General features: G+C 45.0%; 1 protein-coding gene across 1 annotated transcript in view; it reads left to right on the top strand.

The window, feature by feature from the left end:
- The window catches only part of GHRHR (growth hormone releasing hormone receptor), a 36704-nt gene that overhangs the window by 15762 nt on the left and 6378 nt on the right, over positions 1-14564 (top strand). The window contains exons 5-10 of the mRNA XM_080974211.1: positions 5361-5458; positions 6127-6259; positions 9834-9987; positions 10989-11049; positions 12072-12141; positions 13018-13109. Coding sequence (XP_080830337.1) covers positions 5361-5458; positions 6127-6259; positions 9834-9987; positions 10989-11049; positions 12072-12141; positions 13018-13109 — 608 coding nt within the window. The remainder of the gene's footprint in view (positions 1-5360; positions 5459-6126; positions 6260-9833; positions 9988-10988; positions 11050-12071; positions 12142-13017; positions 13110-14564) is intronic.

The following is a 14564-nucleotide window of genomic DNA, read 5'->3' as shown; positions in this document are numbered from 1 at the left end:
TTGTTGTTTAGTCATCTTAGTCGTGTTCGACTCTCCGTGACAACATGAACCACAGCTTGCCTTGGAAACTCCCACTTTCTTCTCAAAGCTTCTTTTTTATGTCCATGGAGTTTTCTTGGCAAAATACTGGAGTGGTTTGCCAGTTCCTTCTGCAGGTGGATCACATTTAGTCTAAACTCTTGGCTATGACCTGCCCGTCTTGGGTGGCCCTGGACGACATAGCTCATAGCGTCTTGGAGTTATCCAAGCCCCTTCACCATGACAAGGCAGTGATCCATGAAAGCGTCTTACATCCCCCCATTTCTTCCAAGAAATTCAGAATAGGGTTCGATACCTCGGGTTACATATGCTTCAGGTTACATACGCTTCAGGTTACAGATTCCGCTAACCCAGAAATAGTGCTTCAGGTTAAGAACTTTGCTTCAGGATGAGAACAGAAATCATGCTCCGGCGGCGCAGTGGCAGCAGCGGCAGGAGGCCCCATTAGCTAAAGTGGTGCTTCAGGTTAAGAACAGTTTCAGGTTAAGAACAGACCTCCAGAATGAATTAAGTACTTAACCCGAGGTACCACTGTACATGGTTTGACAGAGAGGGAGAGAGGAGAGAGAGAGAGAGAGAGAGAGAGAGAGAGAGAGAGAGAGAAATTGGCTTAGGTTCATAGTTGAGTGTGACTTTGAAGCTCTCCCAATGCTGTTGGACTCCCATCATCCCTGACTACTGGGCATGCCAGCTAGGCCTGTTGAGAGCCGAAGTCCAAGTACATATGGAGGTCCATAAGTCCCCTTCTTCTGATCTAGCCACTACACTGCTTTGGCATTAGATTGCTACCATTCAAAAGGAATGCTTAGTTTGGCTTCTGACTCAAGAGTCTAGAATGGCACCATCCTGCCTTCTCCCTAACCCAGGCCTCTGGTCTAAGTGCCCAACATATTCTGAGTAGCCCTACAAGGGCTACTACTCAGCTTCAGCACCACTGGTGTCAGGGAACCGGCGGACAGCTCCCTGTTCTGCTCTGTTGTAAACATCAAAGGCCTTGCTGGTGTGAACCATTCCCAGCTCTACCAGCCTCAAGTCTGTGGGAATGTTGTGGATAGTAGGAGAGCATATACTGATTAAATATTATCCTTCCTCACTCATGCTAGTGAGCTAGTAGCAGAGCACATTCACTGTACATTGCAGGAAGCTAGTTGGTAGATTTGTTAGAATCTCTTGAGTTAAGCAATCCAGAGTCTGGCTTGTCCAGATTGGATTTGTTCCTTGTAATTTCCCCTTTAAGGTAAAGGGACCCCTGACCATTAGGTCCAGTCGCGGACGACTCTGGGGTTGTGGTGCTCATCTCTCTTTATTGGCTGAGAGAGCCAGCATACAGCTTCCAGGTCATGTGGCCAGCATGACTGAGCCGCTTCTGGCGAACCAGAGCAGCGCACGGAAACGCCGTTTACCTTCTCACCAGAGCGGTACCTATTTATCTCCTTCCACTTGATGTGCTTTTGAACTGCTAGGTTGGCAGGAGCAGGGACTGAGCAACGGGAGCTCACCCCGTCGCGGGGATTCGAACCGCCAACCTTCTGATCGGCAAGCCCTAGGCTATGTGGTTTAACCCACTGCACCACCCACATCCCTTTAACTATCCCTTTAACTTTAACTCCCTCTTTAAAACAATAATCACACAACAGTCTTCTTTTAAAAGTAATAAGAAGTTTACTTACATTCAGTTCACAGCAAGACCCCTGAAGGCAGGCTTTAGCTTGTAGTTACAGAAGAGAGTGGGGGTTCATCCCATGTGGTGAATGATCCCATGTCTGCTGGCTGAGGGCCAGCAGACAGCATAAGAGCACCAGGAAGAGTCAAGACAGAGAAGGGAGAAGGGAAGATGGCTGTCTGACTGGCCCTTTTGTGGGGTCTGCCAGGGTCACACCCACCTACCCAGTCACATGAAGGGGGAGGATGCTCCAGACCAGGTGAGACAGGAGGTCCTCCTGGCTGGAATCATAGAATCATAGAATTGGAAGAGACCACAAGGGCCATCGAGTCCAACCCCCTGCCAAGCAGGAAACACCATCAGAGCACTCCTGACATATGGTTGTCAAGCCTCTGCTTAAAGACCTCCAAAGAAGGAGACTCCACCACACTCCTTGGCAGCAAATTCCACTGTCGAACAGCTCTTACTGTCAGGAAGTTCTTCCTAATGTTTAGGTGGAATCTTCTTTCTTGTAGTTTGGATCCATTGCTCCGTGTCCGCTTCTCTGGAGCAGCAGAAAACAACCTTTCTCCCTCCTCTATGTGGCATCCTTTTATATATTTGAACATGGCTATCATATCACCCCTTAACCTCCTCTTCTCCAGGCTAAACATGCCCAGCTCCCTTAGCCGTTCCTCATAAGGCATCATTTCCAGGCCTTTGACCATTTTGGTTGCCCTCCTCTGGACACGTTCCAGTTTGTCAGTGTCCTTCTTGAACTGTGGTGCCCAGAACTGGACACAGTACTCCAGATGAGGTCTGACCAGAGCAGAATACAGTGGCACTATTACTGCTATACTCCTATTGATGCAGCCCAGAATTGCATTGGCTTTTTTAGCTGCCACGTCACACTGTTGGCTCATGTCAAGTTTGTGGTCAACCAAGACTCCTAGATCCTTTTCACATGTACTGCTCTCAAGCCAGGTGGAGCAACACTCCCCTGTGTGTCCACTCTGGCCAAACAGGAAATGTTGTATTTGACTGCTCCAGTGATGTTACATCCCACAAAGTCTGGGCCACTTCCTTGGTTTTGTACCAGGGTTGGGAAGCTGTTGCCAATCAAAAGTTGCAGGTTTTCTCATCCTTGACCATCATCCACATGAGCTGGGGTTATTGTGACACCGGGAGGGCCACAGGTTTCGCCAGCCATGTTTTATATTTTTGTTGAACAAAGCACCATACGTTTCCTGTCCTGTGGAAGACTGGTCTTCATGCTTCTTTTATATCTTTCATCTGCCAATCTCCTGCTTCTCTTCAGAGGTTTGGCCCACTGCTACACATTTGCTCCAAACTAATAGTGGCAGAGCTCTGTTTGGGAAGGAAAGCCCTGTTGCTTAGCAACCCTCTTGGGGACCCCCTGGCGCTTGCTGATGCTGAGAGGGTTGGCTCCAAGGCTTCTAGGTTATGAGCTCAGTGGTGTTCCTGCCTCCTCTGAGGTTTCAAAGACTAAAAAACTATCTCTAATAATTGCTGTTTTCGAAGCAGGCTGCAGGGAGGGATGCTGAGGTTCAAAACCGTTTGGTTGTTCACTGTAGAGCACACAATATTTCTGAAGATTTGTTGGAATCTATACCTGAAGAATTTCAGGAGCTTATGCTTGCTTGTCCCAGATTGTTCATTTATTTATAGCATGAGAATTGTGGGTTCTAGCCCCACGTTGGGCAAAAGATTCCTGCATTGCAGGGAGTTTGATTCAATGACCCTCATGGTCCCTTCCAACTCTACAATTCTGTGATTCTATGGTATTTGTTTTTACCGTTCCACTATTTTATAATTATATGCTCTGTTCATGTGGGTTGTTGTTTTTGCTTTTTTTTTAACCTAGTAGTTTCAATATTTAATTGTTTGCTGGAAGCCCTCCGGGGCCAAAGAGTGGGATGGCGGCAGTAAACAAACAAACAACCACAAAGGAAAGATTATCCACAGTGGTCTGAAAGGCACACTGTGTTCCCTGTTCAAAAGTGCACATCTTTTTCCAAGCAGTAGAATGGAAATCTGAATTACTGTTGTGGCTCACACGTGTTATTGTTGTCTGCCATTTGCTTATAATTGACCATTAAGCGTCAAACCTGCTTTCTATTTGCAATATTTCAATTCAGCGGGAAGCAGATAGTGTTTTGGAACAGTAGCTAAAGCCCACAGAGAATTGTTAGTTATTTAAAAGCATTTATTTTATTTCTTAAAAAGAAAATACTTACAAAGTTAGCAAAAAGAAAGAGAAGGGGAAAGAAATGTGTGTGTGTGTGTGTGTGTGAGAGAGAGAGAGAGAGAGAGAGAGAGAGAGAGAGAGAAATAATTTACAGATAGTACTAATAATAACTGTTTAAGAATTGGTGCCTGGGTTTTCATTCGCCACCACTCCCATTCCCCTTTCCCCTTGTGTTATCATGTTTCTTTGGTAATTCAATTTTTATTAAAGTTTTCCATAATACAATAAAATAGCGGTTACAAAAATTCAAACAAAGTAAGTGCAATATGGAGTCGTCTCTTCAAAGTAATTCTTACTTTGCTCCTCCCAGCTCTCACCTGGTATTTTTCCTTTCTCCTCCCAGCCTCTTACCCTGGGAAACCAGTGTGTCATGTTTCTTCTGATTGTAAGCCTGTGGGCAGGGACAATCCTGCTTTAATTGGATGTATGTAAGTCACTGTGGGAACCTTCCTGGCTTAAGAGTTGAATAGAAATGCATTAAACAAATAAGAAATAACAAAACCCCACCATCAGTGGGCACAGAAGCCACCAATACTTGTAAGTAAAGGTAAAGGACCCCTGGACGATTAAGTCCAGTCAAAGGCAACTATGGGGTGTGGCGGTCATCTCACTTTTCAGGCCGAGGGAGCTGGTGTTTGTCCACAGACACCTTTCCAGGTCATGTGGCCAGCATGACTAAACCGCTTCTGGCACAACGGGACACCGTGACGCAAACCAGAGCACACGGAAATGCCGTTTACCTTCCCACCACAGCGGTATCTATTTATCTACTTGCACTGCTGTGCTTTCGAACTGCTAGGGTGGCAGGAGCTGAGACAGAGCAACGGGAGCTCAGCCCGTCACAGGGATTTGAACCGCCAACCTTCCAATTAGCAAACCCAAGAGGCTCAGTGGTTTAAACCACAGGGCCACCCGCTCCCTACCAATACATATACCTTAAGTCAAACATATAAGTCAACTTACAGCCTCCAGATGTCCAAACAGATATCCACATGAAACTGACGTTCAAATGCAGCCAGGCCAGTGAGGTTCTCAGACCATTGCATAACAGACCACAGGGCATTTATCCTCCCAGATCATAACTGATGGTGCCCCTCTTTGCAAGAATCTCTTTGTTTGTACATTCGTTGCTCTATTGTAGGACATGAATTCAATCAACTTTACAATATCTCAGATTCTTTCAAACCATTCTGAGACTGGGGCTGCTGCTGGTGGCTCTCTCCCCCCCCCCCACATGATTTAGCCATTTTTATTTTGCAGGAGATAGTTCAACGTTACCGCCAAATCCTCCTCTAGTACAGCATCTTTCAAATGGTTCAATATTTTGGGTTCGTCTGGTAACGGCTATCCAATACTTTTCTGTAATAAGATTCATCCTGTCGATTCATCCTTGTTCTCCTTCCATTTCAGCACGCCTACCTGACAACCGTCAAAACCATCTACACTGTGGGCTACAGCATCTCCACCACCTCCCTTGCTATGGCCATCATGGTCCTCATCGCATTCAGGTATGTTCATGGGAACCTGACAGGTAGCATGCTGTGCTGAGGGAGGGGTGAATCACGAGAGGTATATGACTTTAGGAGAATCCCTTCCTCCAAAGGGATTCCATTTCTGCCTGAACACTGAACTATCTTTTATCACATCAGCTAGACTGGTGACAGCAAGTGGCTGTCAGAACCATATAACACCAGTCCTAAAGGATCTACATTGGTTCCCAGTATGCTTCCGAGCAAAGTGTTGATGCTGACCTTTAAAACCCTGAATGGTCTCTGTCCCAGTATACTTGAAGGACCGTCCCCACCCCCTGAGGTCCAGCTCTGAGGGCCTTCTGGCAGTTCCCTCACTGTGAGTAGTGAAGTTACAGGGAACCAGGCAGACGGCCTTCTCGGTGGTGGTGCCCGCCCTGTGGAACACCCTCTCATCAGATGTCAAGGAGCTACACACATTTTAGAAGAGATCTGAAGGCAGCCCTGTATCAGGAAGTTTTTTAATGTTTGGTGTTTTTATATGCATTGGAAGCCGGCCAGAATGTCTGGGTATAAATAATAAAATTTTGATGATGACGACTATTACTACTACTTAAGTTTACTAGGTAGACAAGCATAGGATTGACACTGATGGTCTCTTAGCTTCTGCTCTCAGCCTCTTATGGTTCCATGTTCTGCTCCTGCAGGAGGCTCCGTTGCCCCAGAAACTACATCCATGTCCATCTCTTTTTCACCTTCATCCTGAAGACCATTGCCGTCTTCGTCAAGGATGAGGTTCTTTTCAAAACAGAAGATGTTGATTATTGTAGCTTTTCCACGGTAAGGTGTTAAAAAGTGTGACTTGCTTGTGTCTCTGGTTTTCATCTGTGTGTGTCATGGCCACAAGGGTACCAGGGCTGTTTTCTTCTGCTTGCTCCTTCTCCTAAAGCACAAACTATAGCCTGGGAACCTTCTGAAGAACCTAAAGGGAGGGGGGGGGACACCAACTGCCTGGTTCTAGCAGAACAAAGCTTCATGTAATCTGGCATTCTGCTTTCAGCTGGAGACAGGGTCTGTCACAAAGTGAGCCAGCAGTAAATCACACCATTCAAAGTCGGAGTTAACTTTTTATTAACAAGAATACAATCTTCACAGCCTTGGCTGGGTGTCAGGCCTTAGGAACACAGCAGCTCAATTTCATGAATTGGTTACCGAGTCTGAATGTCCCTGACTAACCACCACTTCTCTGGGTATAACAAGTCCCTGAGAGGGATGGGAGGAAAAGAGCAACTCAACACTCATTTAATGCTGAATCTATCAAATCAGAATTTTCCAAAACATTTTGTTTTTAGCTGTTTTCATTTTTTAATCTGTAAACTAACTTGAGGGAAAAGGTTGGAGTATAAATTTAATAATAACGATAATGATGATAAAATGCAAACCGAAACACAGCTAGTTTTCAAAATTCACACTTATCTGAATTTTGTGATGAAGTTCTCCAAACATAAGAACATAAGAGCCTGCAGGATTAGGCCAGTGGTCCATCTTGTCCAGCATCCTGTGTTCCCCAGATGCCTGTGGAAACCCACAAACAGCCATCACCTCTTTTGGTTTCCAGCAAATTTGGAAGCTTTCTTGCCTCCAACTGCAAACACCGTTTACAAAAATGCACATATCAGGGGAAGTAAGGCTTTTTTTTCAGCTGGAACTCACCAGAACTCTGTTCCAGCACCTCTCAGGTTGGGCACCATTGCCGTTCTAAGAGACCAAGGAAGGCGTTCATGGTGAGTTCTGGCACTTCTTTATCTAGAAAAATAGCACTGGGAGGAAGCAAACATAAAAAAGGAACTTATTCGTAAAAATAACATACAAAATGCATTATATTAGGGGAAACTGCTTGTGGAAACGTGTGCATTGGTAAAAGAAAATTGCACTCTTCTTCTTCTTCTTTGGTGATCCCTCGTAGCCGAGTAAGATTGTCTTTCATAAACATGGTTTTAACAATGAGTCCGTAAGTGACTGTGGAGGCCAATTCTGGATCCACACGTCCTTCCACAGTGGGGACATTGGTTTCCTGGTGGGAGTTGATCACGGTGTAGATTTGCCAATCGTGCCTTCCTCTTAGCAAGTTTCTCCCTTTTGTCCTGAGTTCGAGTGTCTTCAAAGCATGTGACACCTTTGGTAAAGGCTGTTCTCCAATTGGAGCATTCACAGGCAAGTGTTTCCTAGTTGTCGGTGTTTATACTACATTTTTAAAGATTTGTCTTGATAGAGTCTCTAAACCTCTTTTGTTGACCACCAGCATTACACTTTCCTTTAAAAAAAAAATTATTACTTTCCAACAATTTAGACATTACATAGAAAAAGAAAATAAACAATACAATACAATACAAAAACAATACCTAACACTGAACTAACAAAAACAATTTAAGCTAAGAAAAGAAAACAAAAACAATTTAAAACACATCAAATAGTTTCAATCTTTCATTCACTTATTTCCATGACCTCCTCACACCTCCCTTTTTGTATTCCACTTCTATTAGTTGTTTCAGCAATTCCTTTCCATCTTCCTCTGCTTTCTATCCTATAATTATCTTAACACATTTTAACCTTATTTTTCCCTTTAATTCTCTATTAATCTATTTATACTTAATTCCTTATAACATTTCTGCTGAAGCCATATAACTTCATTCCAACATTTTTCTAACATTCATTGATTTTACAATATTTCTGTAAATAGTCTTTAAACTTTTTCCAATCTTCTTCCACCGACTCTTCTCCCTGGTCTCGGATTCTACCAGTCATTTCCGCCAATTCCATATAGTCCATCAACTTCATCTGCCATTCTTCCAGAGTGGGTAGGTCTTGTGTCTTCCAATACTTTGCAATGAGTATTCTTGCTGCTGTTGTGGCATACATAAAGAAAGTTCTATCCTTCTTTGGCACCAACTGGCCGACTATGCCCAGGAGAAAGGCCTCTGGTTTCTTCAGAAAGGTATATTTGAATACCTTTTTCATTTCATTATAAATCATCTCCCAGAATGTCTTAATCCTTGGGCATGTCCACCAAAGGTGAAAGAATGTACCTTCAGTCTCATTACATTTCCAACATTTATTTTTGGGCAAATGGTAAATTTTTGCAAGCTTGACTGGTGTCATGTACCATACGCTTTCCATTTTTAAGTTCGAAATAGAGCAGTTGCTTTGGAAGACGATCATCAGGCATCTGCACAACATGACCAGTCCAACGAAGTTGATGTTGAAGAATCGTTGCTTCAACACTGGTGATCTTTGCTTCTTCCAGTACACTGGCATTAGTTTGTCTGTCTTCCCAAGTGATGTGTATTTTTTTTTGGAGACACCGTTGATGGAATCTTTTGAGGAGTTGGAGATGGCGTTTATAAGTGGTCCATGTTTCACAAGCATACAGTAAGGTTAGGCTGACAAATCTTTTAAAAATAAAATTCACAAATTGCTGCAAAATGTGGAGAATTTGAAAAATGAGAAACGGATATACCCCAAATCTACAAATCCTACACATGGATGCTGTTAGAACTGGGGTGAGGAACCTGTGTCCAAATGTTGTACTCCAACTGCCATCAGCCCCAGCAAGCACAGACAATGGCCATGGATTATGGGAGTTGTAGTCCATAATACCTGGAGGTTTTTTTCCTTTGCTTTCAGATTTGAATGAATGTTTCTACCCTCTCCATAATTTCCTTCTGAAGCTCCCCTGAAACTCAGGGGTAGTTTGTGCAATATGTCAGGGCACCTATAGAAGGGTTATGGGTTTGGTTTGTTCTTGTTCATATTATGTCTTTTGAGTTTCTGTTTTGTATTTCTATGCTGTGAACTGCCATGAGATCTTTGATGAGGGGCAGTGTGATGGGACGATGAGCTGCTTGTGTGTAAAATCCAAGTCCCTCAGAGTTTGGTCAAGTTTGCAAACCTCTGTCTGTAACGGAGCCCCTTAAACATGGCTCCGTCAGTCGCTGGCAGATTCCGACAGTGGTTGCTTTCGGAATCGCTTCCAACATAAAAGCTCCTTAACGGAAACACGTCTTCTGGACTCTCTGCGTGACAGTTTCCGGCGAGGAGTGGGTGTCCCTACAGGAGGTCCTGAAACCTCCCCACTGTTTTCGCTGGAAGTGTCTCTGAGCCATCCCTCCAGCTCACTTTCCCTCAGCTCACCTCCTCTCCCCCTACTGGTTCCCTCTTCAGCTGCTGAGTCTCTCCCAACCTGTGTGAGCCCTTTCACCTCCCTTCCTTCCGATGGCAGTTCCCTGACAGGCAGTATACAAATTGAAGAAATAATAGTAAGAATAACAACAGACACACACACAACCAAAAAAAACCAAAGCAATGCCCTACAAATGAAGGTGTTCATTGAAGTTTCACTTTCTGTGTTCTTTAGACCGAATGCAAGATCTCGGTGGTTTTCTGTCAATATTTCACAATGGCTAACTTCATGTGGCTGCTGGTGGAAGCTCTCTACCTCAACTGCCTGCTGCTGTCGTCCTTTCCCCATGGAAGAAAATATTACTGGTGGCTCATGCTGTTTGGCTGGGGTAAGTGAGGAGGACTTGCAGCAGTGGTGGACCTCAGGCTGGCAAGCCAAATGCTGCTCTCCAAGCCACCCCAAGTCTGGCCCCTAGACGTTTCTCCAGACCACTCCCCTCACTAACTCTGCTTCACCCCCAAGTGCTTTTGCCTGGCTGGAATTTGCCCTTGAACTCTGATCCTGTGCACACTGCACATTACCTCATAAATCCCCAGAATGCTGCAGCAGCCAACAGCAGTCCTACTCCAGTGTCAAGCCTCAGATCTGGGCCCATAACCTCAATGTCAGAATCGGGTTGGCTCGGTCCCGGCTGGAGCGTCGCCCCTCAGCCCTACCGCTGCGGAGATCCATCAACCTCTGCTCCAACATGCAGAGCTTGCAGACTTGAGCACACTTTACTCAGCAGTGTAAACTGCACAACAGAAGAGGCTTGAGGCTGTAGACACATACTAAACTACGCATTTATTATACATAAATCAGGGCAAAGAAAACATGGCATCTCTCCTTGCCGTCTTCTTGGAAAGAGACAGAAAACAAAAGCCATACAGAGCGGAAGTTCCTCTCATGCCAGCAATCTGTGCTGGAATGTAAACAGACATGTGACATGTAGCAATCCCATGTCTGCAGCAAAGGGTGGAATGGAATCCCAACACCAGGCACCCGAGCGGCTATCCCGTGCCTGGGAGGGCACCCTCCGCACCACACTCCCCGTCAGGAGCATGTCATGCCCCCCTTGGGAGTGCGCCCAACCTGGGCAGCACGGGCATATGCACCACCGCTGTCTGGATGTTGCTAGACTACAACTCCCATCAGCCCCCAACAAGCATGGCCAGGGATGATGGGAGTTGTAGTACAGCAACATTTGGAGAGCCAAAGGTTCATCACACCTGCTCTAGAGACACAGATCAAGGATCTGTCCCCTTAACAAGTAGGTGGTTGGTTTTGGAAAATTATGTGGGTTGATTGCATCCATAAAAATCACCATGTCCTCTGTTTTCAATCCTACAGGTGTTCCAACGTTTTTTACCATACTGTGGATATTAGTCAAGGTGCATTTTGAAGACATTTCGTGAGTCATGTCCTGTGTTCAGATTCATAAAAATGAGGGCGGGGGGAAGGCACAGGAAACAAGAAAGTAATCCAGGCTTCCAGAAATACTGGCCCACCAAGCAATGGATCTCTGAGCCATGCATGGTTACTCACCTTGGAGGTGCTCATCTGCTTTTTGGTGGTCAACCTGCTATTGCAAACGTTGCAAGTGGTGGCTGTTGACCTGTGTTTGGATTGTAGTGTGTGTGTATCACAAGATGTGCAGGCTTAAAGTGGTCAAATTAGTGTTGGGCTGATGCTTAACACACACAAAAATCCAAAAAAATTGGATCATTATTGCTCAGGTAAAGAAGAAGAAGAAGAGTTTGGAATTGATATCCCGCTTTATCACTACCCGAAGGAGTCTCAAAGCGGCTAACATTCTCCTTTCCCTTCCTCCCCCACAACAAACACTCTGTGAGGCTGTGGGGCTGAGAGACTTCAGAGAAGTGTGTCTAGCCCAAGGTCACCCAGCAGCTGCAAGTGGAGGAGCAGAGAAGCGAACCCAGTTCACCAGATTACGAGTCTACCGCTCCTAACCACTACACCACACCGGAAGACCCTTATGGCATTTCTCATCTCAGACCCTCCAAGTGTCCCTGTTTTCCAGGAACATCCCTGATTTGGGCAAAGCATTGTGTAAAAATACACAGTAAAATGCTGGCAAATTTTGGAGAAGGACTTTTTAAACAAAAGAGATTGTAAAGTGATGCAAAAATGAGACAAAGCAAATTTAAGACTGCCTTGATTAGAGGGTGCCACAAATCGGCTGTGTTGCACATACAAGCACTGTCTTCCCACATTTGACTGCTGCCTTCTCTGTCACCTGAGGCAGTTGTCTCTGTAAAATAGTAGGGCCGGCCCTGTTAAGAACGGACCACCCTCCACTCCACCAATACCAATGGAGAGGGAGACACAAGAGGAAGGATAAATAATTCAGTCATACAATATTCAGAAAAGATCACACGTTCATTTGCATTAACCATTGCATGTTCTTTCCAGTTGCTGGGATGCAAACCAAGGTTCTCCTTACTGGTGGCTAATCAAAGGACCCATTATATTTTCTGTTGGGGTATGTATACTATTTGCCTTTTTGTACATTTGAATGGTGGGAAGTTCTGGCTTTCATAACTGTGTGTGTGTGTGTGTGTGTGTGTGTGTGTGTTAAGGAGAGAGAGAGAGAGAGAAGTTCAAAGACTGCTAACGCTTCATCCCAGTCTCTGTTGATCAAGGCCTTTTTAAATCTTGCCTACAGCTTAGTTTTATCTGGTGGTTCTAGTGGTTATTTAGTTGTTGTTGTTAATGTCATGGTTTATTGCAGAGTAAGCCAAACCTTCTCGGAAGAGGGTTTTCTGAGAATTTTCTTTCTTTTTAACTCCCATAGAAAAAGAGAGTGCTTGTATTGGGTATGAACTATTGTATATCTTTGGGCAAGTATCAATACAGTCATACCTTGGGATGAATACACTTCAGGTTGAACATTTTCAGGTTGTGCTCCGCGGCGACCTGGAAGTAACGGAACACGGTACTTCCGGGTTTTGCCACTCGCGCATGCGCAGATGCTCAAAATGATGCAAGGAAGTGGCCAAACACGACCTGCACAGGTGCAGATGCGCAATCGCATCTTACATTCCTTTCAGGATGCGAACGGGGCTCTGGAATGAATCCCGTTCGCATCCAGCGGTACCACTGTAAATATATCTGAAAAGAAAAGAAAGAAAACAAGTGTGTTTTCCAGAATATGATTTGAATATTCTCCCCCATTCCCCCAAAGCAGAACCTCAGTGCTCAAGATCATTTCTCCATCCAGAACATTTTTGAGGCTATATTTTAAATCTGGTGAAGGGCGGCCAATCAATCCATCAATCAATAAATTTTTTTATTGTGTTAACATTAACTGTGCTCTTTTCTTCCCTCTTCCCCTCTCTCCTCCCTACATCTGGGACAGGTCAACTTCATTCTTTTTATCAACATCATCAGAATCCTGCTGAAAAAACTGGACCCGGGACAAATCAGTTTCAACAACTCATCTCAGTACAGGTGAATTGAGTGGAACCAGCCAGCAGGAAGAAGTGCTGGCAGGCTGCATAGTGTGAACATATTTTTGAGCAGAGGACTTAGAGAAAGATCTGAGGTTCCTATGAATTTGGAATGGGGTGAAGGTAGTGGAATGCTTCTCTTTCATTCCTTAATTCTAGAACATCTGGGGTGGGGTGTGACACGATGGGAATGATTGTTTATGTACTATTTTATTTATTTCAGGCATTAAAAAAACCAAACCCCTACTCTTTGGCTAAAAAGGCTCCCGGAATGGCTTGTACATTTCAATAATGAGGCAGTGTCTGCTCCCAGGCTTGCAATCTAAGAGGCACAGCACAAAAGGAAAAAAGGGAGGAGGAGGGAGGAGGAAAAACAAGCAAACCCAGGCATTTAGTTCTTAGTTATAAAACTGGAGCATAAGCAGTTCGAGGAGAGGAGAAGTCAAATGTTTCTAGTCTCTCGGCCAGTAGTGTGGTCCTGCTCCAGACCTCTCCCTCTGCCTGAGTGGTAGAAAGCTTAGGATGGACGGGAGTTCCTTTAGCAAATGTACAGGATTCATGGCCACAGAGTATGAGGAAATGGGGCACTGATCCACCAATCTCAGCCAGTCCCCACTGTGGCACACAAGGTCCCTGGATGTTTCACCGTCTATTGATCCCTGTGCCACCACTTTATTTCTCGCTGCCACCACCCAGGCCCTACCTGGTACAATACTGAGTCCAGTCAGGGTTAAACTGGAACATAAACTTCTGTTTATTTATTGCAGTTTAACAAGCGTGTGGTTTCATAAACGGCATCGGTTAATTACAATCATGGGGTGCCTATCCAGACCTATAACTTCCGCTACCCGCTCTCACTCACTAAACCACCTCTCAGATATTTACTTGTCTTCCTAGCTCCTAACTGTTCCTGACTCAGCTTATTTTGCTACACTAACTCAACCTACCCACAGACTCTATCCCAATTCACTCCCACTCCAACCAACGACCCAATTCCCAATGAACTCTCCCCTTTGCCCCTCCCAGAGCCGGTTTTATAGTCCCTCTGACTCCACCCCCTGGGTCCTGATTGGGTAACCTGTTTAACTATTTCACCTCCAGCACTCTCATATGTTAACGTCACACCCACCTGCCTCTTTACTTACAACCAGCGCAGGAGGTGCCAAGGGCTGCACCTCCTTGTTAGCTGTTATGTGCTGAGTTGAATAGGATCCAAAAGTCGGCAGTCTGATTGGTCCTAGAACAATAGGATTCAGAATGCAGCAGTCTGATTGGTCCACAGGAGCCACCCAATCCAGTTCCAGGTGGAAGTGAATCCGCAACCTGATTGGCCTACAGGAGAATCCTGGAATTAGTCAATCACGTTGGGCCCATTGTGTAAATAATGTATATAAAGCAGACATTCTGGGGGAACTTCCATTCCTCCTCACCACTATGAGCTGAATAAAGAGCATGA

The sequence above is a fragment of the Podarcis pityusensis genome (genome assembly GCF_964106645.2).
Source record: "Podarcis pityusensis genome assembly, chromosome: 12".
NCBI lineage: Eukaryota > Metazoa > Chordata > Lepidosauria > Squamata > Lacertidae > Podarcis > Podarcis pityusensis.
Note: the sequence above shows the minus strand (reverse complement) of the source record. Positions and strands in the feature narration are given on the sequence as shown.